This window comes from Theropithecus gelada, chromosome 7b, assembly GCF_003255815.1.
Source record: "Theropithecus gelada isolate Dixy chromosome 7b, Tgel_1.0, whole genome shotgun sequence".
NCBI classification, from domain to species: Eukaryota; Metazoa; Chordata; class Mammalia; order Primates; family Cercopithecidae; genus Theropithecus; species Theropithecus gelada.
The window spans coordinates 61,327,994-61,355,644 of NC_037675.1; the positions used below are offsets into that span (position 1 = coordinate 61,327,994).

Genomic DNA, 27,651 nt, shown 5'->3' on the forward strand with positions numbered 1-27,651 from the left:
GAATAATATAATACAGTGAGAGGGGCATACTATTAAGGAAGAAACATAATTTGATTTATAATATATCCTAATCTGTGGTTGAGCAACATGTTTTACAATTTTATTTTGCATTTTGCATTATTCATTACTTGTTTTCAATTTTAAGTCCAGAAATCACCTCCCCTCATAAACCTGCATTATAAAGTCTTATGTTCTCTTATAAAAAGGCAATCTGAACATTATTTTTTCTCATTACAAAAATATGTAGGTTAATGCTAGGTAATTTTCATATTCCATGACTATACTTAAGTATATCTTCAAGTATTTAAAGTAAGTCCCAAGATTATAAAGTCAAGAATCTTCCTTTCTCTGCCCTTAAAAGATGTATATCAGGTTGTGTTCAGCCTTTAAAAAGGAAACTAAAGCACAATTGGTTCTATTAAATTGACCATATTACTAAGTTTATATTGCTGTATTTCTTCTTTTTTGCTCAGTAAAAGTGAATAATATTTTTCCTTTGCCAAAGCATATTTCCTGGATGATCACACTACAGCTATCTCCCTGTTGCCAAATTTGATTGTCAAAGGCTAAAGATCCGTATTGAATCACACATGGAGATGACTAGCTTACCGCTGATCTAGATAAACAGGAGTCACTACAGTTGTTCTTTTAACACTTTTCACCGCAGTCACTTTTCAATAGCTTATGGGATTTCCCTCCCTCATCAGAGTAGAATCACCAACCTTCAAACAAATAGATTAATCATTAAATATAATTTCAACTATTATTTAAATAATTAAGCTTTTATTTTTAGGTATATGTCATGAACAAGGAAATGTATGATTTTGAATTATATGGAAAGACATGAAAACACTCATTTTCATGCCATAACATATTTAATAATTAATCAAAATTTTTTTTTTGTTTTTCCCAAGCCAGCCACATTGAGGCTGAGTGTTATTGGCAGATTAAAGACTCTTACCCATTTAAATGGAGTCTTCATTTCTGAAGAAGAAGCAACAGCAGCTATGAAATTTATTGCTGGAACAAGGATTACTCAGGTTGGATTTTACTGTTTACTATTCATTGGGCTATTTAGAACATACAAATAATATTTTGCATACTCTTTTTCTGTCATTAAGATTTTATATTCCCTCTTAGCCTATTGATAAAAAATTAATATAGAGCAATCATACCACTTGATTTTTTTTCTGTTTAAATGTATCTCATTTAAATACCAAATTGTTGTATGGATTCTCTTGATTATCCATGAACACTACACCAAAAATACCTCGAGAGTAACTGCTTTTTTACCAGTCACCTGAACTCACCAAAGCCCTTTCTAGAGCCTACATGAAAATAAGCAACTTTCTAAGGATAAGGTAAGCTGAGACGCTTTCAGAAAGCATTTAGTGAATTATCTGTCTACTTAATATTAACATTATATTTGTTTGGCTGAAAAGAACAAAATCCATTAACATGGAAGGAGGGGAAATATCTTTGTTATCCATATTAAGAATGCTGTACTTTAGCCAAAGTAGCTTCAACATCCTAAATATATCTACTCTAGTTTTCCAGCTGTTTACTTTTTGTGGAGTATCAGAATATTAATTCTTTAAGCAATGTAATGTTTAATTTTGGATCTATTCAAAATTTTGAAAAGAAACTTTTCATTGATAAAAAAAAAATTCACAATCCTAAAGAAGAGTTGGGAATTTACCCTAAGAAAAGAACTAAAAATAGAACTACCATTCCACTCAGCAATCCCATTTCTGGGGCTATAACCAAAAGAAAATTAATCGTTCTACTAAAAAGACACATGCATTAATATGTTCATTGCAGCACTATTCACAATAGTCAAATCACAGAATCAACCTAGGTGCCCATCAGTGGTGGACTGGATAAAGAAAACGTGGTAAATGTACACCATGGAATGCTACGCAGCCATAAAAAGGAATGAAATCATGTTCTTCGCAGCAACATGGATGCAGCTGAAGACCATTATCCTAAGCGAATTAACACAGAAACAGAAAACCAATACCACGTTATCACTTATAAACGGGAGCTAAACATTGGGTACACATGGACATAAATATGGGAACAATACACATTGGGGAATACAACAAGGAGGAGGGAGATGGGCAGGGCTGAAAAATTACCTATTGGGTACTATGCCCACTACCTGGATGATGGCTTCAATCCTACCCCAAACCTCAACATTATGCAACGTATCCTTGTAACAAACCTCCACATGTACCCCCGAATCTAAAATTAAAATTGAAATTAAGAAAATTAGTTTTTTAAAAAGAAATCAAATCCTGCTAAAATCCTTTAAGACAATGTGGTATTGGCGCAGAGCTAGACAAATAGACCAACGGAACAGAATAAAGACCTAATATAGACTGTGGAAACTTTATAAATAACAGAACTGCCTTTGCAGATCAGGGAGATTATTCAATAAAAGGCATTAAGGACTTTATTGTAAAAGGCAAAACCAAAAATTTTTGAAGAAAATATCAGAGATTATCATTATGACTTTGAATTTGTGAATAATTTAGTAGGCAGGAAACAAAGAGCATAAACCATAAATAATTGGACATGTCTACATTAAAATTAATATATCTTTTTTCAAAGAAAGTGAAAAGACAAGCTACATACTGGGAAAAGAAATTTGCAACACAACTGTCAAAAGATATTCTTTATATATCCAGAATATATAAGGAAAAAGACAACCAGCCAAACAGAAAAATGCGCCAAAGATCTGAACATACACTTCACTGGAGAGGAAATCAGAACAGCCAATTAACTTAGGAAAAGATGCTCCACCACATTAGTATTCAAGAAAATGAACATTAAAACCGTAATGACCTACCAATTTTTGCCAGTTTTATAGATGAGCAAAAACTTTAAAGTCTGACAATACCAAGCTGTTGCAAGAATATGAAGTAAAAGTGTAATTTTTCTGAAGTGGTACAACCACTCTGGAAAACAATTTGACATTATTCAGTAAAGCTGATGTATATTTGTGTGTGTGTGTGTGTGTGTGTTCTACAACCCAGCAATTTTACTTTACTTCTGTGCATATACTCTAAAGAAACTCTTGCATGTATGTACCAGGAAACATGCACAAGAATATTCATGACAACAATGTTTATAATAGCAAAAACTGAATCAACTCCAATGTTAATTGACAGGAGAGTCATTAAGGGAATACTATACACAGGACATATGAGTGAACTACAGCTACATACAGAAGCTTAGATGAATCTGATGAATATGATATTGAACAAAAAAGGCAAGTCATAGAAGAATACATACATATTATTCAATTTACAGGAAGTTCAAATATGTGCAAAACTAAATTATATATTGTTTATGGACACAGACATAGGATTATAAAGAAAGCAAGTGAATGGTGGACAAAACATTTGAGATAATGATCACTTCTACAGAGAAGGAGAGAAAAGGACTTAGGATCGGGCCCACGGGGTGCTTGTAATCTATTCATAATATTCTAGCTCTTAAGCTAGTTTCAAGGGTGGATTATATCGGTGTTCATATTATAGTAATCCTTTTACAATCTTATAAATATGATCTTGTAATGGTTCCATATTTGCTAAAACAAGAAACAATGTAATTAAAGTATGTCTGGATATTGAAAACAATTTAAGGCAAAGGAAATGTTACATTTTAAAATTATTTATTGGGCCACGCATCTTCCCTGGAAACAATAATTTTAACTATGTATCAACTAACCTCTGTATACTGTTTCCTTTTTTCATTGTATTTTTTAAATTTTATTAGTTATCTCTCTTACGGCATTCTAGTACTAAAGAGGAGAGACCACGGATACTTAGTATATGGCCTTCTGCCAAAATTCTGACGCAGATTTCAAAGTTAGGACCTCATTTACATCCGAGTGGAAACTGGTACTTGAAGGTAAAGGTTAATTCTACTAAACCTAATATAAAGTTTAATTTAAATCTATTTTTAAGTCATTGTTGGTCTGTGTATCATAAAAAAGGCACAGATAGGTAAAGGAGAGAAAGCTGGAAGAGATTAATTAAAATAGGGAAGAAACACTTAAGATCTACCTCTTGGAAAATTTCAAGTATACAATACCGTATCGTTAACTTTAGTGCTTACCTTTAGTCATTAAAGTTATCATTAACTTTAGTGTTGTACATTAGGGTCTCTAGAAAGTATTCGTTGTGCATAACTGAAACTTTGTACCTCTTGACCAACATCTGCCCATTTCCCATTGCCCCCAGCCCCTGGCAACCACTATTCTACTCTCTCCTATGAGTTTGACTATTTTAGAGTTCATATATAATTGAGATCATGCAGTTTTTAATTTATAATGTATGCTTGTATCAAGTTATACATCTTTAATATATGCAATTTTAAATTGTCAATTATACTTCAATAGAGTTGGAAAAAATAAAAATAAGAAAGACATTGTTATTATTAGAAAAAAGTAATACATTTGTCATATTCCAAAAAATAAAAAACAGGGAGGTCAAGTCATGAGTGGCTGTGTCAGATGGGCTGGGCCTTGACTGCGCTCGCCACAGAATTGGAAATTTAAGATAAAGGTGCACTAAAACTGAAGGACAAATTTAAAGGGCCATTCTAATTCTGGATTCTGATAACATGTCAGAATAGGCAAGCAAACTTTAAAGACTCAGAGCCAGAGATCAAGCCAAAATTTGGACAGCAAGAGTCAGGTATCCTGACAAGGGAGTAGGGGAGCTGGTCAGAATTCAGCCAAGGATAAGGGAAAAGGTCATAGAACACTAGCAGCTTCTTGCTACATTAGGTGTCCTTATACCTCTTGCCAAACATAGAAACTGGGCTAAGTGAAGCTGCTCCTTGAAAATGGGAGATATTACTGGCATTACTTTTATTACAAGATATATATAGATATTGAGCTGCAAATGAAGGCCCAGTGACAGCCTTGGCTGACCCACAGGCAGTTCCGGAGTTAGAGGAGCCAGAATGGCCCTTTAAATTTGTCCTAAGTTGGGTTGAGATGGTCAGGCCTTTATATGCCTCCATCACTGGCTGAGGGCCAACCTGGGAAGGAGCGTGATCTTGGCAGCTGTCTACAGCAAGGCAGTCCCTGCAGGGGACTGACAGCTGAAGGCTCTCTGCCAGAAGCACTCCCAGCAGCTGGGGACAAGTCCATTACTGCAATGGGACTCTAGCTCATCACAGTGTCCTTAATACCATATAAGTCCTTCTTGGAGTTATAATCTTGTCAAATTTTACTTTTCTGTAAACTAATAGCTTCATAATATTCCTGAAGGAATTCTTTTGATACCTACTTATCACATTTGAATTATTTCATTAGCTTTTTAAAATGTTACTAACATTGACTGAATTTATTTATAAGATTTAGAAATAACATATAATGTAAATTATTCTACAGATAACTGCCTTAAATTTAGATGGACAACATCTTTTTGAAATCACAAATTTAGAAAAATTGGAAAATTTGAAATGGGCATCATTCAGCAATAATAATCTCACTAAAATGGAGGGTCTGGAATCCTGTATTAACTTGGAAGAGCTCACATTAGATGGAAACTGCATCTCAAAGATAGAAGGTAAGGTACTTAAGAACTTTGAAGTCTCAAAATATGGATGTCTAAACAACAAAGCAAAAAATAACCCTGAGAACAGAGTTTCTGAAGAGGAAGATCTCTAGGAAAGTTCCAAGTTTTGTGGCAGAGTATTCTAAATACCTGCGTGAGGTAATACAACTATTAGTTAGCTATATTGGACCATTCTACTATATATATATATACTTCAAAACATCATGTTGTACAAGATAAATAGATACAATATTATCTGTCCAATTAAAAAATAAAAGATAAATAAAAAATTAAAACAAGTTCATACCTATTCATGGAATTTGTGACTATTTTACTTTATATGAGCCCAGCAAGCTGACTTTCATCTCCTGTGCCTTCTCTCTCCTCTCCTCTGTGCTAGTTTATAATCTGTTACCAAACACTAGCACATACCAACTAGTTAGTCATTAACGTCTGTAAAGTTGAATGCACAAATAAATGAGGTATGCTTTTGAAAAAGATGAAGCAGACTAGTTCTGTTTTAAAAATATAAAATTAAGGTTATATTTGAAATTTGAATACTTCAACAAAAAATGAAAATTATACTCATTAGAGGTTGAAAATAAAATATACTACATGTAACCTTTTCCATGGATCCACATACAAGTCCAATTAAGCAGCTTTAGTAATATCTTAATAATAATGATACCAATATAACATATTTTATTTGACTGTTTAAAGTTCAGTGTTAAAACATATTTTTCTGAACCAGAGAGAAAAAGACTTTTCCTCCCTTTCCCCTTCCACGCTTCTTAGATTCTTCTCTTCATTTGGATTTATGCTTATCTACAGCTAAATATCATGAGTTTAGAGAACGTGTCCCAGAATATATACTACCAAGTCAAGTATTTTCTGACTCCTCCCCAGCTTTATTTTATTCTTACCTTCATTAGAAAGAAATTGAAGGAAGCTTTCCATGACTTGCTACCAACTTTCTTTTATTCTCCCTCTCCATCTACTCAAAAGAGTAACTAACACCTAGAAATTAAAAAATATTTCCACAAGTGTGCACTATTTGATTGAAAAGAGAAATATGTATATGTGTATACACACATACACTTATCTGAATAAAGAATATTTCTGTATGTGCATTTTGGTAACATGGTTGTGTTTGTCAAGGAGAGAAGGTAAGAATTAGAAATCATGGCTGGGAAAGGGAATTTATACTTTATTCATTTTCGAATTGGATTATTTTTAGCATGTATATATACTACATTTTTCATAAAATAGAAGATTTGATTTCAAAAAATTATATATATACAAGCAAGTATTAAATATATCTAAGAAAGCATACATAACATTTGTTAAATATTTCATTTTAATGGTTGTTAACAATATATTTCTAAAACTTTCTTGATCATGAGAATCACTTGGGATACTTATTGAAGACACAGATTCACAGGCCTCTCTTCTGTAGATTTCAGTAGAGTAAACTTAGGGGTAGCTCAGGCACCTGTGTCTAGAATTATCACCAGTCTCCCATTCCCCTACAGCTGGGTATTAGTTTTGCTTTGTACATAACAATTAAAAACCCTATTTCCTTTTCATTTCCTTCCATAAACTTGTTAAACAGAAGAATCTTCCAATCTGTATTTTTCTTACACCTACATTTTGGAGAAGATAGCTACCCCTCTAAACTTTAACAGGAGTTTCTCCTTTTTTTCCACACATGGGTAGGTTCCATATCCATTTAATGATTTTTGCTCTGATGGCTTTGATCCTGTCTTGCCCTGGATTGATTCACCTTCAACATTGTACAGTCCCACAATAGGAACTAATGTGAAAGGGACCACAGATAATTATTTGATACTTTCCAAACATTATTCCATTTAATTTCATAACTCCTTGGAAGTATGGAGTTTCATAACTCCTTGGATGAGGAAATTAAGGCTCAGCAGTTACATAATTTATGTATCACCACAAACCTAGTAGTGATACATTTGAAGCCAACTAGGATTCCGAAGTTCTTGTCTTTCAACTGCACCATCCTGGCTATACTTATAAAGTGCTTGCAGTACATAATGTACGCAGGAGTTAGACTGGTCCTATTTTCTAAACTTCCATCTTAGAGTACTTTTAGGCATATGAAAGTAAAATGAGGCTAAATCGTTCATTTTAATACAAATGATGCACTTTCCAGAATGTGGTTCCTTCCCCTTAATGTTTAAAAATGAGGGCTGGTGATTATTTTCAGCTTTGTGTAGAGCTTTTTGTTTTCAAAATGGTGAAAATCTTAATTAATTATATCATTTTAAGGTTATTTGAAAGAGAAATTCTATATGTTCATGTAATGCCTTTCCTTAACTCCTAAGAAGAAGGAATCTACTTAGAAATACAAAATTTGAATTTAATGTTTGAGATGGGGCTTATATACAAGATTATATTCTTCCAAAACAAAGGGAAAAGCAATATGGTTAGTATTACACAATCTTTAAAGCCATTTGCACCTAGCTATTTGATTACAATAAAATGACCAGCCAGTTATTTTTTAAATTAACCCTTTAGTGTTACTTGAATCTTTTCCTGAATTTGCTTATTTTTCTAGGTATTTCTAAGATGACTAAATTAACTCGCCTCAGCATAAATAATAATCTTCTCACTGGTTTGGAACAGCATACCTTTGATAATATGCTTCATCTTCACTCCCTTTCTCTTGAGAACAACAGAATCACTTCATTGAGTGGTTTACAAAAATCTTTTACTCTTGTTGAGTTATACATAAGCAATAACTATATTGCTGTCAATCAGGAGATGTACAATTTAAAGGTAATTATCTGGGGTAGTAATTTTTTTGTTTTTTAAAATATGTATTGTTTCTTTATATTATGAAAGTAATGCATATTTACTGCACAGAATTTGGAAAATATAAAGAAAATAAAAAGAATAACAAGGTTATTAAAATGTATTTGCATTCAATTTTGTATACATACAAATATATATCTGTGTATACATAATGTCCCCATTTGCTATCCTTCTGGGGTAACTTTTTTTAATACTCAAGTATGATAAACCAAACCTATTCCTCCTAACTAGTGCCTTCTTCATATTTCCAGGGATTCTTTAGCATTCTTCGGTTCTCAGTACAATTCTTGATGATCTATCACTGTTCTCTTACCAGTGGCTCAAATTCGGTCACCTTTGCTATTTGCTTTCTTTAATTCCCCCAAAGAAACCACTAATTTAAGGCTATTGTGTAATAGGATTTACTAAAGGTTTGAACAAAACATAGGGTTTCTATAGCACAGAACAAGAATCTACTTCAAATGTCATGTTTGACTTCATTGTTTCTAAAGTTCAGTGGCCATTTTCTAACACTATGGGTCTTACACTGGCCTCTCCTTTTGCTGATACAATATTACTAGGACTTTATCTCCTACCAAAAACTTGTGTCCATTTCCTGTCTTTTCTTAGTTCAGACTTCTCCCCATTCTATTCCCCCAATATAATTACTACTTATAGAGCTAGGGAGGCAACCTAATCAACAACACCAGCAACACAATAAGCCATTTCACATTATGATGCACAGTAGTTTTACTCCCTCTTGTCTTCACCTCTCCCTTCCATACCTACCAAGACCCTTCCTTCACAACAAAGGCATATCAAAGTGTCTTGTCTAATAAAACAGCACATTTCCCTTAGGATGAATTCTACTACCCTCTCAGAAAGTAGAAGCAGTTCAGTTTCATCGCTTTTCAAAAAGCAGTGTCTTTTATTCCTGTTATATCTATATAGACACATACATCCATTTATTAAGCCATTATTCCATAAACAAAGTGTATTTGTCTTGAACATAGCAAAGTTCCCTCTAAGCCCTTACCATTAATAGATAATACATTTGGCACTAGTATCCTAAAAGAGACTCTGATTTTATAACATAGACCATTGAAATATTGCACAGAATTATACCTTAGTGGTCTGAAAGGGTAACGCTTGCTCTTAAAAGTGTACTTAGGCTGGGTATGGTGGCTTATGCCTATAATTTCAGCACTTTGGGAGGCCATGGTGGGAGGATCACTTGAGCCTAGGAGTTTGAGGTTGCAATGAGCTATGATCTGACCACTGCACTCCAGCCTGAGCAACAGCATAAGACCATGTCTAAAAAAAAAAAAATAAGTACTTAAAAGCACTGAAATCCCATGGAAAGATAGCTAATATAATTCCAATATTAAAATTTGAGGATGGCTAACCTCTTACTAGAGTGCTTTAAATATACATATAGATAAATATATGTATTTTATTACCTAGGGTTTATGCAACTTGGTCATTCTAGACATGTGTGGAAACATTATTATATGGAATCAAGAAAACTACCGGTTGTTTGTAATATTTCATCTTCCAGAACTGAAAGCTTTGGATGGGATATCAATTGTAAGTTGTTTTATGACTCATAACATTTGGTCTAAGCTGCAGTCACATAGTCATAGGACATAGTCATTTTGAACATTGCTTTATCACTAGCATGATAGCCAAATTTACTATACTTGTAATCTAAGTCTCCAAAGCTTATTTTAGATCTGGGTTTTTAAATTTTGTCATCTGGTCAATTCTTAATTGTCCGAATTGTGGTGGAAGGGGAGGGTTGTGCTGCTTACAATAGAACCCATTGAATTCAGTGCCTAAAAGGTAAAGAACACAATTTTATGGGGCAAGATAGAAAAATTATGCACTGGAGCTTTACCATCCTCTTAAGCCTAAAAGCAGCTTTCTATTTTCAGTGAAAATATAGTTGCTAATATTAATAATTAATAAAAATATATTTGAACCAACAAACGTGGTATGTCAACATTACTAAGTAAGCTGTAAAGAAAACCAGACACAGACCCTAGGACTGAATGTGAAAGCAACATTTGGATACTTGGATTCTATAACGAGCAAATTCATAGGGCTCCTGTTTTCCACATAACAGGGTAAATGCGTGACAAATGTGTAAAGAGTAAAAGGTTTCCCTGTGTAATGTTGCCTAGCTCCTATCAGAGAAGAAAACACATCAAATTTTCTAGAAAATTGAAAGATAGTTCATGATCATTTAGTATTCTGAGGTACTCCGAGAAGATTACTAATCCTAACCCTTCTGTTTTCTGGACCCTCCTCAGAATGGGTCACTAAAACTTTCTCACTCCAACACATACAAATTCCCTAGAACCTTGTATACTGGGCTTTATTTAGTTGTTAGCTTTCACTGAAGAATGTTTTTTAAAATACTCCTATAAGACCAGTATTGCATTTACTCTAAAGATGTTGAGGATCTTACCTGTCCTCTCTCTCTGTGACCTCATTTGAAGGGCCACATGAGAAAGCACTTATAGAAATAAATGTAAGAAAAACATTTACCCCTAAGGAAAAGTTACGTTCTGCTCACTGACAATGAGTGTATTAGTCTCAACTCACGCTACTAAAAAGACATACCCAAGACTGGGCAATGTATAAAGGAAAGAGGTTTAATGGACTTACAGTTCCACATGGCTAGGGAGGCCTCACAATCATAATGGAAGACAAAGGAAGAGCAAAGTCATAGCAGCAGGCAAGAGAGCATGTGCAGGGGAACTCCCCTTTATAAAACCATCTGATCTCATAAGACTTATTCACTATCATGAGACAGCATAAGAAAAACACGACCCCATGATTCAATTACCTCCCACTGGGTCCCTCCCATGACACGTGGGGATTATTACAATTCAGGGTGAGATTTGGGTGGGGACACAGAGCCAAACCGTATCATTCCACCCCTGGCCCCTCCCAAATCTCATGATCTAACATTTCAAAACCAATCATGCCTTCCCAACGGTCCCCCAACTTATTTCAGCATTAGTTCAAAATTCCACAATCCAAAGTGTGAGCTGAGACAAGTCAAGTCCGTTCTGCCTATGAGCCTGTAAAATCAAAAGCAAGTTAGTTACTTTCTAGATACTATGTGGGTACAGGCATCAGGTAAATACACCCATTCCAAATGGGAGAAATTGGCCAAAACAAAGGGGCTACAGGCCCCATGCAAGTCCAAAATCCAGTGAGGCAGCCAAGTCTTAAAGCTCTGAAATGATCTCCTTTGACTCCATGTCTCACATCCAGGTCACGCTAATGCAAGAGGTGGGCTCCCACAGCCTTAGGCAGCTCCACTCCTGTGGCTTTGCTGGATACAGCCTCCCTCCCAGCTGCTTTCACAGGCTGGCATTGAGTGTCTGTGGCTTTTCCAGGTGCACAGTGCAAGCTGTGGGTGGATCTACCATTCTGGGGTCTGAAAGACGGTGGTCCTCTCCTCACAGCTCCAATAGGCAGTGCCCCAGTGGGGACTCTGTGTGGGGTCTCCCACCCCACATTTCTTTTTGGCACTGCACTAGCAGAGGGCAGCAGGCTTCTGCCTGGACATCTAGGCATTTCCATACACCCTCTGAAATCTAGGCAGAGGTTCCCAAACCTCAATTCTTGACTTCTGTGTACCCACAAGACCAACACCATTTCAAAGCTGCCAAGGCTTGGGGCTTGCACCCTATGAAGCCATGGCTTGAGCTATATATTGGCCCCTTTTAGCCATGACTGGAGTGACTGGGACACAGGGTACCAAGTCCCCAGGCTGCATACAGTAGGGGGGCCCTGGACTGCTCCAGGAAATCATTTTTTCCCTCCTAGGCCTCCAGGCCTGTGATGGGAGTGGCTGCCATGAAGGTCTCTGACATGCCCTGGAGACATTTTCCCCATTCTCTTGGTGATTTGCATTTGGCACCTTGTTACTTATGCAAATTTGTGTAGCTAGCTTGAATTTCTCCCCAGAAAATGGGTTTTTCTTTTCTACTGCATCATCAGGTTGCAAATTTTTCAGACTTTTATGCTTTGCTTCCTCTTGAACACTTTGCTACTTAGAAATTTTTCACCAGATATCCTAAATCATCTCTCTCAAGTTCAAAGTTCCACAGATCTCTAGGGCAGCGGCAAAATGTCACCAATCTTTTTGCATAGCAAGAGTGACCTTTAATCCAGTTCCCAACAAGTTCCTTATCTCCATCTGAGACCACCTCAGCCTGGACCTTATTGTCCATATCGCTATCAGCATTTTGGCCAAAACCATTCAACAAGTCTCTAGGAAGTTACAAACTTTCCCACATTTTCCCATCTTCTTCTAAGCCCTCCAAACTGTTCCAACCTCTGCCTGTTACCCAGTTCCAAAGTCACTTCCACATTTTTGGGTATCTTTACAGCAGCACATGACTCTACAATTTACTGCATTAGTCTGTTCTCATGCTGCCAATAAAGACGTACCTGAGACTGTGTAATTTATAAAGGAAAGAAGTTTAATGGACTCACAGTCCCACATGGCTGGGAAGGCTTCACAATCATGGCAGATGAAGGAAGAGCAAAGGCAGGTCTTACATGGTGGCAGGCAAGACAGCATGTGCAGGGGAACTCCCCTTTATAAGAGTATCAGATTTCATAAGACTTATTCACTATCATGAGAACAGCACAGGAAAAACCCACCCCTGTGATTCACTTAGCTCCCACTGGGTCCCTCCCACAACAGGAGGGGATTATTACAATTCAAGATGAGATTTTGGTGGGAACACAGAGCCAATCCATATCAATGAGTATTATTTAATTATATTCCTTTTCACTTTACCTAAAAGCTCAGGACCAAATTTATGATTCAATAATATAAACCGTATAGGATCTTATAGTCTTTTTGTCACTAATCCTAGTGAGCTTGATTTTCATTATGTTTGATTTGCATTTTACTCTTTGATTATATGTGTTTCCTGTAAGCTGCCACAAATTATTTGTGGAATGAGGCAAAATATAAATGTATGAATTAATAATTGGACATCTTGAAGACTAGACTGAAGAATTTAGATTTTAAATGCAAGGTAATGGGAATGCATTGGATTTGAAGAGCAAAGGAAAGGAAGACTGAAAGATGTCTACAAGGTTTGAGTCTATGCCAATAAAAGACACCATAACAGAATATGAATATAGGAAGAAAAGCAATTTCGGGGTGTGAGATGATTAGTATTGGACTTTAGTTTTATATGGAGATCATCTGACTGGAGATGTCAAGCGGGCAGTTGAAATCACAGGATTAAATTTGCGTATGAAAATTTACTTTACATATGTTTGGACTTGAATGTAATTTGAAGACAGTTAACAGTTAAGACCAAAAGCATATGCAATATCGTCTAATGGAAGAGAGTAGAGAAAGAAAAGAAATCTAAGTGAGGCTCTAATACTTGCATTTATTAAACATATGTAGAAAAAGAAGTCATGAAAAGTGGGTGCAGAGGTAGGTAATACAGTAATATATAATGCTAGAGTGTCTGAGATATAAATAGACTTTGGAAATGGCATAGTCAAAATCCTTTATTTTATGTATGAACACAAGCAACTCTAGAGAAGTTACATGACTTCTTCCAAATTATATGACTGTTTAATGGTAAATCATAGGCACATGAGCCTCATTCTCTGTCCAACACTCTCTAGATATATAATTACATTGTCTTCTTTGGAGTGGGAGTAGAAACCCAGGGAGGGCATAGACTAGGAGGAACCAAAGAATGATTTGGGTAGTTGTGTTTTCATTTTATCTTTTGTTCCCACATACTTTTATTTTTAAAAGATTATTTTTTGCATTAAGGATACATATTCTCAATTTAGATATGAAGTTTTAACAGAGTAGAAAAAAAGAAAGGAGTTTGAGTAAAAGTAGATCAAATGACTTACCAGTTTTATTTAGATGAAGTTCAAACCATTTGTCTGAAATAGATTGTCAACAATAGCCCTTGGGCCAAATGTGACCTGCCACTTATTTTTGTAAATAAAATTTTATTGGAACACATCCATGCCTGTTTGTTTATATATAGTCTATGACTGCTTTCACACTGCAGTGGCAAAATTAAATAGTAACAGAGAAGCTAGTGTTCCCAAAGGCTAAAATATTGACTGACTCTTTACAGGAAAACTGTAGAAAACATTTACCAATCCCTGATTTAGGAGGACACTAATCATATGTTGCTTGTATAATTATGAAAAACACAAAAGCAATGGTATTTCTAAGGCTGAATTAATGTTTTTAAAACTTATTTTGAGATTTTATTATTGAAGATTCAACAAGAGAAACAGAACTAGTAAGACAGATATACATATAGAGATATCTATGTCTATATATAGATATATAGATATCAAGGAATATTTAATAATGGAGGGGACTGCCTAAACAAGTCTGAAATCCATAGGACAGGCCATCAGGAAGCGAAGATTATGGGCAGGCTGGGGCTCACAGGCATAGATGAAAGCTGCTGTCCATGAGTGGATTTTCTTCAGGAAAATTCTTTCTTTCAGGAACCTCACCTCTGCTTTTAAAGCCTTGCAATTGTTTGAATCACGCCCATCCAGATTGTTCAAGATGATCTCCTTATTGAGAGTCAGCTTGCTAGGAGTTTTAATTATGTCTACAAAATTCCTTCACAGCAATACCTACATCATTGGCTAAAATAATTGGGGACTCTAGCTTCAAATATTTTGCAGCTCTGTTGTTGGTACATACACATTTAAGACTGTTACGTCTTCTTGGTGGACTGACCCTTTTATCAGTAGGTAGTGTCCCCTCTGACTCTGGTAATTTCCTTTGCTTCAAAGTTTACTTTATCTGAGGTTAATGAAGCCACTCCTGCTTTCTTTTGATTAATGTATAGGATATCTTTTTCTGTTCTTTTACTTTCAACCTGCATATATTATATTTGAAGTGAGTTTCTTGTTGACAACATACAGTTGGATCATGTTATCTTTTAGCTAATTTTTATATTTTAATTGATGAACAAAGGCCATTTATATTTAATATAGTTAACTGACCTGTTAGGTCTTAAGTCTGCCACTTTGTTTTCTTGTTTTATATTTGTTTCCTTTGTTTATCTTTCTTCTGTTTTCTTTCTTTGTGCCTTCCCGTGAGCTTCTTGAACACATTTTGAAATTCTATTTTTATTTATCCATAGTGTTTTTTGGTGTATCTCTCCATATAGTTTTTTTTAGTGGTTGTTCTAAGTATTACAATGCATATACATACTTTATTATAGTCTGTTAGGGTTGACATTTTACCAGTTTGAGTAAAGTGTAGAAATGTTACTTTCCTTTCAGTCTATTTCTTCTCCCCTGTTTATATTTTCACTATATACACTGAGAACAAATGAGACAATATTATAGGTTTTTTTACATCAACTAATCAAAGATAATTTAGAAAAATCAAGAAAAGAAGGAAAGTTTATTAATACTCTTTCCATTGTGCTTTCCTCTTTCCTGGCATTCCAAGATTCCTTTTTTTTCCTTTCCATTTCAAGAACTTTCTTTAGTCATTTCTTAAGGTAGGTCTGCTGGTAACAGTTTGCTTAGTTTTCCTTCCTTTGAGAATGTCTTGCTTTCTCTTTTTATTTCTGAATGATATTTTCCCTGGATATACAATTCTGGGTTGATGTTTCTCTTTCACCACTTGAAAATGTTGTGCCACATCCTCTGGTTTCCATGCTTTCTGATTAGAAATCTGCTGTCACTCACATTGTTTTTCCCTCACAGGTAAGATTTAATTCCTCTGTCACTGTTTTCATGCCTTTTTTCTCTGCCATTAGTTTTTAGAAATTTGATTCTGATTATTACATGTCCTTGCATGGATTTGGGTTTTTTTCCCATCTGAGGTTTGATTAGATTCTTAGCTTCTTGGTTTATGTCTTTTGCCAAATTTGGAAGATTTTTGGTTATAATTTCTTCAAATACTTTTTCAGCCCCACATTATTTCTCTCCTTTTTCTATGAATCTAGTGATACTAATATTAAATCTTTTGTATGGTTCCGCAAGTACAGGATGTGTCTGTCTTGGTAAAGTGAGGCTCATTTATTTATGGGTCTGTTTCTCTTTTGTTCATACTGGGTAATTTCTATTGTTCTGTCTTCAAGTTATTTTTTTCTCTTTTCTCTCCATTCTGCTATTGAGTCCCTATCCATTGCATATATTTGTTTATAGTATTTTTCAATTCTAAAATTTTCATTTCATTCTTCATATCTTCTATTGCTTTGCTATCACTTATCTCTTTGCTAAAGGTTTCTGTTTTTTCATTTGTTTCAAGTATGTTCATAATCCCTTGTTGAGCATTTTTCCTTTGACTGCTTTGAAATGCCTTTCAGACAATTAAAAATATTTGTATCATTTCAAAGTTGGCATCTGTCGATTGTCTTTTCACATTCAAGTTGAGATGTTATTGGTTCTTAGCATGACATATTTTTTATTTTATTCTGGACATTTGGGGTATTATGTGGGTCTTATTTAAATCTATTTTAGCAAGCCTTCCCTTGACACTATACCAGTGAGAAGATGGGGAACCACTTCGTTGCTGTCAGGTGGGAGATAGAAGTCCAAGTTCCTCCATGTGGCCTCTGTTGACAACCTGGAGGTGTGTTCTTCATTAACTGCTAGGCTAGAGTAGGAGTTCATGCTCCCCACCAGACTTCCATTGATTTACTCGGGCTGGGAAGGAAGGAACTCCTTGTTACTATTTCCCTCCACTGATTCATCCTGGCTGGGAGAGACAGGAACACCTAATTGATGCTCCACAGATAACTCATTATGAGTGGGTGGAAGTGGGAATCCAGACTCCCCATGTTATCTACAATAACACTTGCAGGTAGGAAGTGGGGCCATGTGTTACTGCTGATGGGGGATGAAAGTCCAGGTTCCCACTCAGCAGGTGGATAATGGAGAAGTGCCTTGTTACAAATGAGCACAGGTTAAAGTCTAAGCAGCCCATTCTGCTTTTACTTGTGGGCATGAAGTTGGGGCCACAGTTTATTCTGTAGGGTTTAGCAGGAGTAGGCTTGTTATTGTCTAAAGTTTTCTGCTGTGCTAGGCTTCCCCTTTCCTGATCCTTTGACTAGAGACAGTAGGCTTTTTGTGTACTTTGTCTTGTTTTTTTCTTATTGTCATTTCTGGGTTTCTAGCTTCTCTAGCACCCAGTAGAGAAGGTGAGGCAAAAAGAAAATCCAGGGTGTCATTCCTCAGGTCCTGAGGTACCTACCTGGTCTGCTGCCTTCTCCACATCTTTCAGTATTCATATGTTTGGTTTTAATTTTTTTAATTAAAAAATTTTTTAGAGACAGGGTCTCACTCTGTCACCCAGACTGGAATCCAGTGGCATGATCATAGCTCACTGCAGCCTCTGAACTCCTGTGCTCAAGACATTCTCTGGCCTCAGCCTCCCACATAGCTACAACTACAGGCATGTGCCACTGTGCTTGACTAATTCTTTTTTGCTTTTGTAGAGACAGGGTCTCACTTTGTTGCCCAGCCTCATCTCGAACTCCTGGACTCAGGCAATCCTCCCACCTTGGCCTCCCAATGTGCTGGGATTATAGGTATTAGCCACCTTGCCCTGCATATGTTTGTTTTATATATAATGCACAGGATTTAGTTCTACTTAGTAGGAGGAATCTGGAAAAATAAGTCCACTGAATTTTTACCTGAAATCAGAGAACTACATAATTTAGTCATCTGTAAGACAGGACATCATTTTGTAAATGCCTTCATATAGGAACCACCAGAGACTGAGAATGCAAAAGATTTGTTTGGTGGTAGACTTACTTCTGACATGATTGCAGAACGACAAGGACATTCCAACTTCATGCAAATGCAAGAACTAAATTGGACTTCATCATCCATTAGGTACAATCATTTTATTATATGCCTTTTTACATTATAATTACATTATGTAATTATCATTTTTCTGAAGCTTATAAATGTATACATCTTATATAAATATAATCAATAACTCATAAAATTATCTACTCTACTGCAAAGGTTCATGCTAAGTAATGCGTGTTTTTTAAGATGGGGTCTCAAAAAATGGCTCACTGCAGCTTCAACCTTGCAGGTTCAATCGATCCTCCTACTATAGGCACATGCCACCAAGCATGGCAAATTTTCTTTGTACTTTTTGTGGAGACAGCATTTATGCCATCTTGCCAGGCTAGTCGCCGATCATGGGCTCAAGTGGTTCACCTGCCTCAGTCTCCCAAAGTGCTGGGATTTCAGGTGTGAGCCACTGTGCCCAGCCTAAAATTAAAAATTCCTTTGTATGGCATAAAAGACTCTTTATTATCTGTCCATTATTATCTATTGTAGTCCTTTTCTTTACTGCCCATGACACTTCATATTTCAGGAATTCTGAAATATTCTAGTTACTGAATCTCAATCATAAGATATTTTTTCATGTTTGTTTCTGCCTTTGTTTGTACCTGTTGCACTGCCTAGAACTCTTTTCTGCTAATTTGCTCGACAAATACCTACAAATGCTCCAAATATCATCTCAAGATCTTTCTGCTCCATGCTACAGATTTTATTTCCCCAAAATGCCATTACATTGGTATGATAGAGATGCTAACTCTATCATAGCAATTCTCTTTATTTTCATTTTTCTGGCTCCCTCTTCTTGGGGGCTGAAACGTTTCTTTCATCTTTCTTGTAGCCTTTCCAAACACATTCGCTGCACTTAGGAAATACTAATGAAATTATGTTGAATGAATGAATAACTTATTAATGGGTAAAAGTATGTCATAATTGTAACTTCAAGTTTAGGATTTGTTTAGAGAACTGGTTAGGGAAAGGGATGTAGTTTTATGCTCTTCTCTGTCATGGCTCAAATGAAGATATAGCTATGGACTGTGAATCAAGCATTCTGTTTAATTACCAAAATGTTCACACAGGGTGGAATGCAATAAAGGTTTCCAGAAGATCTCACAGAAACTCTTATTTTCAAAGCCCTTACCTGCTTTTCCTTTCCTTTCCCATCCCTAGCCACTTCCTGGTATTTCAGAAATGACCTGCTTCATATATATCATCTGAAGTTTATAACCTGAAAATCTTATGATTTACTATATCAACTTCACTATGATTTCATGAACATATATGTGAATTTATAAAGAAAGTGGAATGTCTCTTTTACAAGTTTCTTCTATAATAGTGCTATGTTTATATGGTAATAGATTTTTTTTGAAAGCAACCAAATTCTATGTCACTTTCTTGCATATGTATCCAACCAAAAATGTATATTCAGCTAATCATTTAACCAATTCATTTTACATTAAAGTAATTATTTTTATATTTGTCAGGTGAGACTATTTTTAATGTCTTCGGTGGCTATATGTGAAGGAACTCACCTTTTCCTATATTTTCCTGTCCTATTAAAATAGTAACTGTATTTGTCTAAATTCAGAACAGTGGATTTGATTCCAGTCGACCAATTTAGAAATGTATGTAAAGTGAATCTACAGAACAATAATCTTACTTCATTCAGTGGATTAATCTATCTACCTAATGTGAAGGTGAGTCATTCACAAATTTTTCTTTCTTTCAAGGTTTCCAATGCAAGTTTTTATCTTCTTTACTTTGGATTAAATGATATTTCCACATTATTAAAGTAGATAAATTATTCCTAAATTTTCTTTGGGTTTTTTTTGTTTGTTTTTTTACTAAGCAAGAAAAAAACTATTACCTTCCAAAGTGATTTTGCTTTGACCTCAGTTTTATGTGATTGTCACATATGTAGTAAATTTTCCTCTGTAGTCAGAGATGGGATTGAAGGCAGACATGGTAAGAAGTTTCTAGGTTCTTTAAATGGCCTTATTGCCTCCTTTATTATTTCCTTGACTCAGCCATCTACTAAGGCCTTTTAAACATAGATAAATAGCTGTCTCTTCGACTAAAAATTATTTCATCCTTGTCAGGTTTGGAGAAATCAGGAGTACAGATTGAGAAAGCTGAGGAGCTTTCTAGAGTCTCCATGTGAAGTATTGTAATTTCCCAGAATGTCAGATTAAAAACACATTCAAAACTAAGTCTAGATTATTTAGGATATAAACATTTGTTGTTTTAGCACTAATATATTATTAAATTATGTGGTATATGCCAAGTTTTATCCATACAATTTTTAATAATTTCCAGGATTTCTGATTAATAAGATATTCTTTCTGTAGGTCTTATGCCTCAACTATAATCATATTGAATCAATCATGCCCAGACTAAAGCCTCAGACTCACTTAACCAATAGACAACTACTGTACCAGAAAGTGCCTTCAAGTGGCTATGGACAGCAAGGAATTTCAAAAACAAACAGGTAGTATTCTTTATTTTTATGATTATAACTAATTTTGGCTGGGAATTTTAAAAGCAGTTAATCACATTAATGATAGCAGTAACACATTCCAGTACATAACATTTAGCTTATTGTAATACCTATTTTATTTATAGCTACATACCAAAAATAAACTTCATAAATAAAAAGATACTCAAAATGTTTCTCTCATTGTTTATTCCCTGCCTTCTCCATTTCAAACCTGTATTGTGAACAAAGGGAAAAAAACAAAAAACAAACAAACAAAAGGCCTTGTACTGCATGTTTGGTGACCTTGGGTTTCTTTTTTAAAAATTAAGGTACAATTCACATACCATAAAACTCACCCTGTGTGTACAATTTAGCAATTTTTAGTTTATTCATCATAAACATTTTTATCAACCCACAAAGGAACCCTATACACAGTAGCATGGAAATGGGATTTTTTTTTTAGCATTTGTTTTGCTTTTATTTCTAAATTATTTATCTGGTCACTTAATGACTCAGCACCAATGGAATATATACTTTACGCAAAAAATGAAGACAAACCTTCCACCTCCTTACATATTTTGATAGAACATATATATATCATATCATATAATACATATCATATATTATATATATATATTTATAATGTGTATCTCCAAATCAGAATACTTTCATTCCAGTTTTCCCAATAAAGAACATTCCTTGTGCCTTTTATTACCTCTATCAAAGTATAATTTCCATGCAACAAAACTGACCAATTTAAGTGTAAAGTTTAATGAATTTTGACAAATGTATTCAATCATAAAACCTCTACCACAATCAAAATACAAAGTATTCCCATTCCAAAAAGTTCATTTGTAATCCCTCCCCTGACACCTGGCACCTGGCAACAACCACTAATCTGCTCTCTTGCTGTAATTTCGCCTTTTTCTAGAATTTCATATAATTGGAATTATGTAGTAAGTAGTTTTTGTGTCTGGCTCCTTTTACTTAGCATAATGCTTTTGAGATTCGTTCATTTTGTTGCAAGTGTCAGTAATTTATTTCATTTTATTGCCAAATAGTATTCTATTATATGTATTATATGACAAGTTATTTATGCTTTTATCATTGATGAACATTTTGGTTGTTCCTAATTTTAGGCTATTATGATTAAAGCTACTATGAATATTTCATTTATATACATACTTTTTTGGATCCTATTCATATTTGATTTTTCTAATAGTTTTATTGAAGTGGCAGTTTATATATCATGTTTACTTATATTAAATGTATAATTCAATAATTTTACTAAATTTATAGTTGTATAATCATAACTGCAATATAATTTCATAACATTTTCCATCTCACCAAAAAGATCCTTCATGTCTATTTACAGTCAATTTCCTTTCCCACCTCTAGTCCCAAACAGCCTCTAATCTGTTTTCTAGAATTGTATTTTTCTAGACATTGCATATAAATGGAACTATAAAATAGGTGGTCTTTTGCCTCTGGCTTCTTACACTCAGCATGTTTTCAAGGTTCATTCACATTATAGGATGTGTTAGTAGTTCACTCCTTTTTATTGCTGAATATATTGGCTATTTCACTATGGATATGACTATATGGATATGTTACATAATGTTTATTCATCAGTTGATGGAAATTTGGATTGTTTCCACTTTTTGACTGGTTTGAATAACACTGCTTTAAACACTTGTGTACAAGTATTTGTGTGCACTCATATTTTCATTGTGTTTATTTTGGGTAGATACCTATGCATGGAATGGTTGGGTCATATGGTAACTTAACATTTAGCTATTTAAGAAACTGCTAAACTGTTTTCCCAAATGGTTGCACCATTTTTCATTATCACCAGCAGCATATGAAAATTCTAATTCCTGCACATCTCTGCCAGTGCGTGCCTGTCTTTTATAGTATAGCCATTCTAATACATTCGAAGTGGTATCTCATTGTGGTTTTAATTTGTATTTTCCTAATGACAAATAGTGTTGAGCAGTTTTTCATATGCTTATTAATCATTCATATATCTTCTTTGGTAAAATCTCTATTCAAATCTAAAACCTAAAAATCCTAATTGTTTAATTAGGTTGCTTGGCTTTTCATTATTAAGTGTCTTTATACTGGGTGTAAGCCCTTTATTAAATAAATGATTTACAGACATTGTCTCTCAATCCGTGGCTTCTCTTTTCATTTTCTTAAATGATGTCTTTGAAGGAATTTTAATTTTGATAAAGTCTAATTTATCAACTTTTCTCTTACAGATTGCAGTTTAGGTGTTATATGTAATAATTCTTTGCCTAACCTAAGGTCACAAAGATGTTCTCTTGTTTTCTTTAAAAAGTTTTATGTTTTCACTCTTACATCTAGTCCTGTGATCTGTTTTGAGTTGAATGTTTGTGTACGTTGTGAGGTAGGAGTGAGGTCTAAATCTATTTTTGTATGTGGATATTCAGTTGTCTGAGCACCATTTTATTAGAACACTCTCCTTTCCTCTATTTAATTGTTTTGGCATCTTTGCTAAAAATCAGTTAAGCATAAATGTAAGGGTTTATTTCTGTACTCAGTTCTGTTCCACTGATCTGTATGTCTGTCCTTTTGTGCCAGTACTAGACTGGTTTGATTACTGTGGTTTTATAAAAAATTTAAAAATCATTGATTTAAGCTCTCCAACTTTGTTCTTTTAAAAGATTGTTTTGACTATTCTAGATTCTTTACATTTCTTTAAAAATTTTAGGACAAGATGGTTATTCACAGTGAGTGGGGGGGATGTCTTCTGGGCTTTTGATAGAGATTGTATTAAATGAATCTGTTGATCAATTTGGGAGAATTGCCATTTTAGTAATATGGAATCTTCTAATCCATACACATGGAATATTTCTCTATTTATTTGGATCTTTGTTAATTTCTCTCAGTAATGTTTTGTAGTTTTCTGTGTACAGATTTTCTACTTTTTATTAATTTATGCTGAAGTATTTTATTCTTTTTTATACTTTGTGAAAAAGAATTTTTGCTTAATTTCATTTTCAGATTTTTTATTGCTAGTAAGTAGAAAATTCAGTTGATTTTTGTATATTAATCTTTTATCCTGTGACCTTGCTAAACTCCTTTATTGCTTCAAGTAGTTTTTTGGTGGATCTTTTAGGATTTTCTAAATACAGGATCATGTCATCTGAAAATAAAGACAGTTTTATTTATTCCTTTCCAATCTGGATGCATTTTTTTCTTGCCTGATTACATTTTCTATTGATTTCATTGTAACACCTTATGTACTTCTTTATTCTAGACCATACTTTTTAAAGAATATTACATAAAATATAAACAGACTATGTATTATAGCTTAATTCTGATATATTAATAAATTTATATTTTCTTAACTTCAGTTTATAGTAAACACATACTGAACTGTCTTTTTATAATATACACGGTTTGAAGTTAAGTTTATGGCCTCAAACTTACCTATGTGTTTCAGAGACATAATGAGCAGTGAAAATTTGCCTCCAATAATGCACAGTTTAGAAGTTCTTCATTTGGGCTACAATGGAATTTGTAATTTGATCCAGCTACAACTTAACAGACTAAGAAATTTAAAATTCCTCTTTCTACAGGGTAAGTAGAAATACTGTTATTGTATAAGCCTTTATTTTTAAAAACTGATTTTATCATCATTCTGTTTTGATAAGCAAATATAAGCATCAGTATTTACTCAAACAGATTCACAGACAAAAATATTTTAGTAATCACAAATGAATTTTTCCTGGCTACTTACATACTTTTAGAAACCATTTTCAAAGGTCAATGCGGTATTCTGAGAATATAGACAGTATTACATCATAATTTACTTGTATATAGTATTCAACTTAAAAAACAATAAAAAAACTAGTGGGTAATTCACAAGTATTTATTAAACTCAGAATTGTCATAAGTACTATGAAAGATATGGAGGTACTTTGTTATTATAATTATGTATCATTGAAATCCTTGATCTAAGTAGTTTAAGATCTATCTGTGGAGATGTACTGAGACAAAGATGAATTAAGTTCAGACTACGTATTACTAACTTAAGTGCAACAGAAGTTCAGAGAAAAGAGAAATTAAAAGATTAGCTCGTGAACATGTATAGAGCTCTTTAAATGAGTGATAGAATCTAGACTGAAGGTGAGCATTACTGAGTGCTTTGCAAGCAGGGGAAAGGAGGAAAAGAGTCACAGGACATAACTGTGGTGTCTGTGGGCCAACACTTGAAAAGGGAACAACCTGATGAGAACAAAGAATATGCACTTTTCTAAGAGAGTTATAAATCCTCTAAACATGATCAATTTGATAAATAATCCTCATTTCAATATATGAGATCATGTTATTTAGTTTTTATTTAAATAAGCCTCATTACAGTAATTTTTAAATTATACTTCAACTTCTGTGATACATGTGCAGAATGTGCAGGTTTGTTACATAGGCATACACGTGCCATGGTGGTTTGCTGCACCCATCAACCTGTCATCTACATTAGGTATTTCTCCTAATGCTTTCCCTTCCCTTGCCCCCCTACTCCCTGACAGGCCCCAATGTGTGATGTTCCTCTCCCTGTGTCCTTGTGTTCCCATTGTTCTCTCCCACTTATGAGTGAGAACATGCAGTGTTTGGTTTTCTGTTCCTGTGCTAGTTTGCTGAGAATGAGGGTTTCCAGCTTCATCCATGTCCCTGCAAAGGACATGAACTCATTCTTTTTTATGGCTGCATAGTATTCCATGGTGTATATGTGCCACATTTTCTTTATCCAGTCTAACACGGACGGGCATTTGGGTTGGTTTCAAGTCTTTGCTATTGTGAATAGTGCTGCAATAAACATATGTGTGCATGTGTCTTTATATTAGAATGGTTTATAATTGTTTGGGGATATGCCCAGTAATGGGGTTGCTGGGTCAAATGCTATTTCTGGTTCTAGATCCTTGAGGAATTGGGACACTGTCTTCCACAATGTTTGAACTAGTTTACACTCCCACCAACAATTAGTAATTTTTAAATTTTGTATAATAGTGAAAAATTGAGGTTGAAAATATAGAGCAGGACCAAAGTAGGGAAAGTCAAGCAGAGAAATTTGTACAGGATATAGTCCATAATAGGTAGGAGCTTGAAACTTTAAGAAAAGTAGCATGAGAAAAACACAGGGCTTGGGACATTAGTCTAACAATAATTTTTAATGGCATAGGAGAAAGGCAGGTATATCCATCAGTGGACCATGTGGGGAGATACTGAGGTAGTTGATCTGAGTACAGTAACTTCTCAAAGACAGGATTTTCTAGACCATATTTTTAAAAATTTGAATGCATCTATCAAAAGCACTTGTGATTTGGATCAAGAACCCAGAGACTTGGCCTTAAAACCAAGAAATTAAGCACAATGACAGATCTTTTTTTTAAAAAAAAATTATTTTAGATTCAAGGGGTACATGTGTATTTTTGTTAACATGGTATTATGTTCTGGTGGGAATTGGGCTGCTAGTGTACCTATTGCCCGAATAGTGAATATAGTATCCAATAGCTAATTTTTCAACCCTCACCCCTACTCCCATTCTCCCCCTTTTTGCAGTGTACTTATTGTTGGAGTGTACTTACTGTGAACTTACTGCTTAGCTCCCACATGTAGATAAGAACATGCAGTATTTGATTTTCTGTTTCTGAGTTAGTTCACTGAGGATAATGGCCTCCAGCTCCATCCAGGCTGCTGTAGAGGGAGGGCATGATTTCATTCTTTTTTATGGCTATGACAGATTGGTATTTGTTTTCGTGTGTTTTTTTGGTTTGTTTTTTGTTTTTGTTTTATTTTTTATTTTATTATTTATTATTATTTTTTGAGAACGGGTTTCTCTCTATCACCCAGGCTGGAGTGCATTGGTACGATCATAGCTCACTGCAGCTTCAACCTCTGGAGCCCAAGTGATCCTCCCACCTCAGCCTCCTGTGTAGCTGGGACTATAGGCTTGTGCCACCATGCCTGGCTAATTTTTTTTATTTTTCTCTCTTTTTTTGTAGATATGGGGTTTCAATTTGTTTCTCAGGCTGGTCTCAAACTCCTGGCCTTAAGAGATCCTTTCACCTCAGCCTCCCAAAATGGTGGGATTACAGGCATGAGCCACCAATCCCTGCCCAGATCTTTTAAAAGATACATTGACATACAAAAAAGCAGACAACCTAACCCTGGAAGGTCTATTTCAATCGAATAATGTAAGGGAGGAGTGTGTTCTGATGCCATGGCTAGCATGGCAAATTAGAGTAGGGCAGCCTTATGCAGGAAGTAAGGCAGTTTACTCTGACAATAACAGCTGCCATTTGTGGAGTCAGTGGGTAAGGTGTTTGTCTACATCATTGTCATATTTAATCTTCACAGCAACTCTACATGGTAAGGATTGTTACATGTATTTTACAAAAGAAAAAAGTGACATTCAGTGTGGTTTAATAATTTGCCAAGTTTGCACCAGTGTGTGTTCTGGTACCAAGTCAAACCTAGATCTGTCTACCTTCAAAGCACATGCAGTTTCTATCCAGCTTGAATGACATAATAAGGGCATAGACTAGAGTGCTGGCAGTGGGAGTGGTAAGAGGTGAGTCCAAAAGGCAGTTTAAAAGGAAGAAATATTAAGACTTAGTGGCTAATTAGATGTAAAATAAGGAGAAAAACTGTCCCAGATGTTTTTAAAATTTCACTGGGAGATTGGGCAAGAGGAGGTACTAAAGCTAAAGTCATTGGGAAATGTTGCTTATTTGAGAGTAGAGAAAGATCAGTTTGTGTTGTGACAATTTTGATGCATTAAAAATAGAAAGTTGGCTGGGCGCAGTGGCTCACGCCTGTAAACCCAGCATTTTGGGAGGCCGAGGCGGGTGGATCACAAGGTCAGGAGATCGAGACCATCCTGGCTAACACGGT

The 27,651-nt window shown here is 34.9% G+C and overlaps 1 protein-coding gene across 1 annotated transcript in view; it reads left to right on the forward strand.

Annotated features, from left to right (window-relative positions):
• LRRC9 (leucine rich repeat containing 9) overlaps positions 1-27,651 on the forward strand; it is a 139,046-nt gene that overhangs the window by 71,242 nt on the left and 40,153 nt on the right. Inside the window, exons 19-27 of the mRNA XM_025392508.1 lie at positions 915-1,040; positions 3,784-3,918; positions 5,411-5,588; positions 8,161-8,381; positions 9,861-9,983; positions 18,163-18,293; positions 19,843-19,951; positions 20,603-20,742; positions 24,200-24,336. Of these exons, the coding sequence (XP_025248293.1) occupies positions 915-1,040; positions 3,784-3,918; positions 5,411-5,588; positions 8,161-8,381; positions 9,861-9,983; positions 18,163-18,293; positions 19,843-19,951; positions 20,603-20,742; positions 24,200-24,336 (1,300 nt within the window). The remainder of the gene's footprint in view (positions 1-914; positions 1,041-3,783; positions 3,919-5,410; positions 5,589-8,160; positions 8,382-9,860; positions 9,984-18,162; positions 18,294-19,842; positions 19,952-20,602; positions 20,743-24,199; positions 24,337-27,651) is intronic.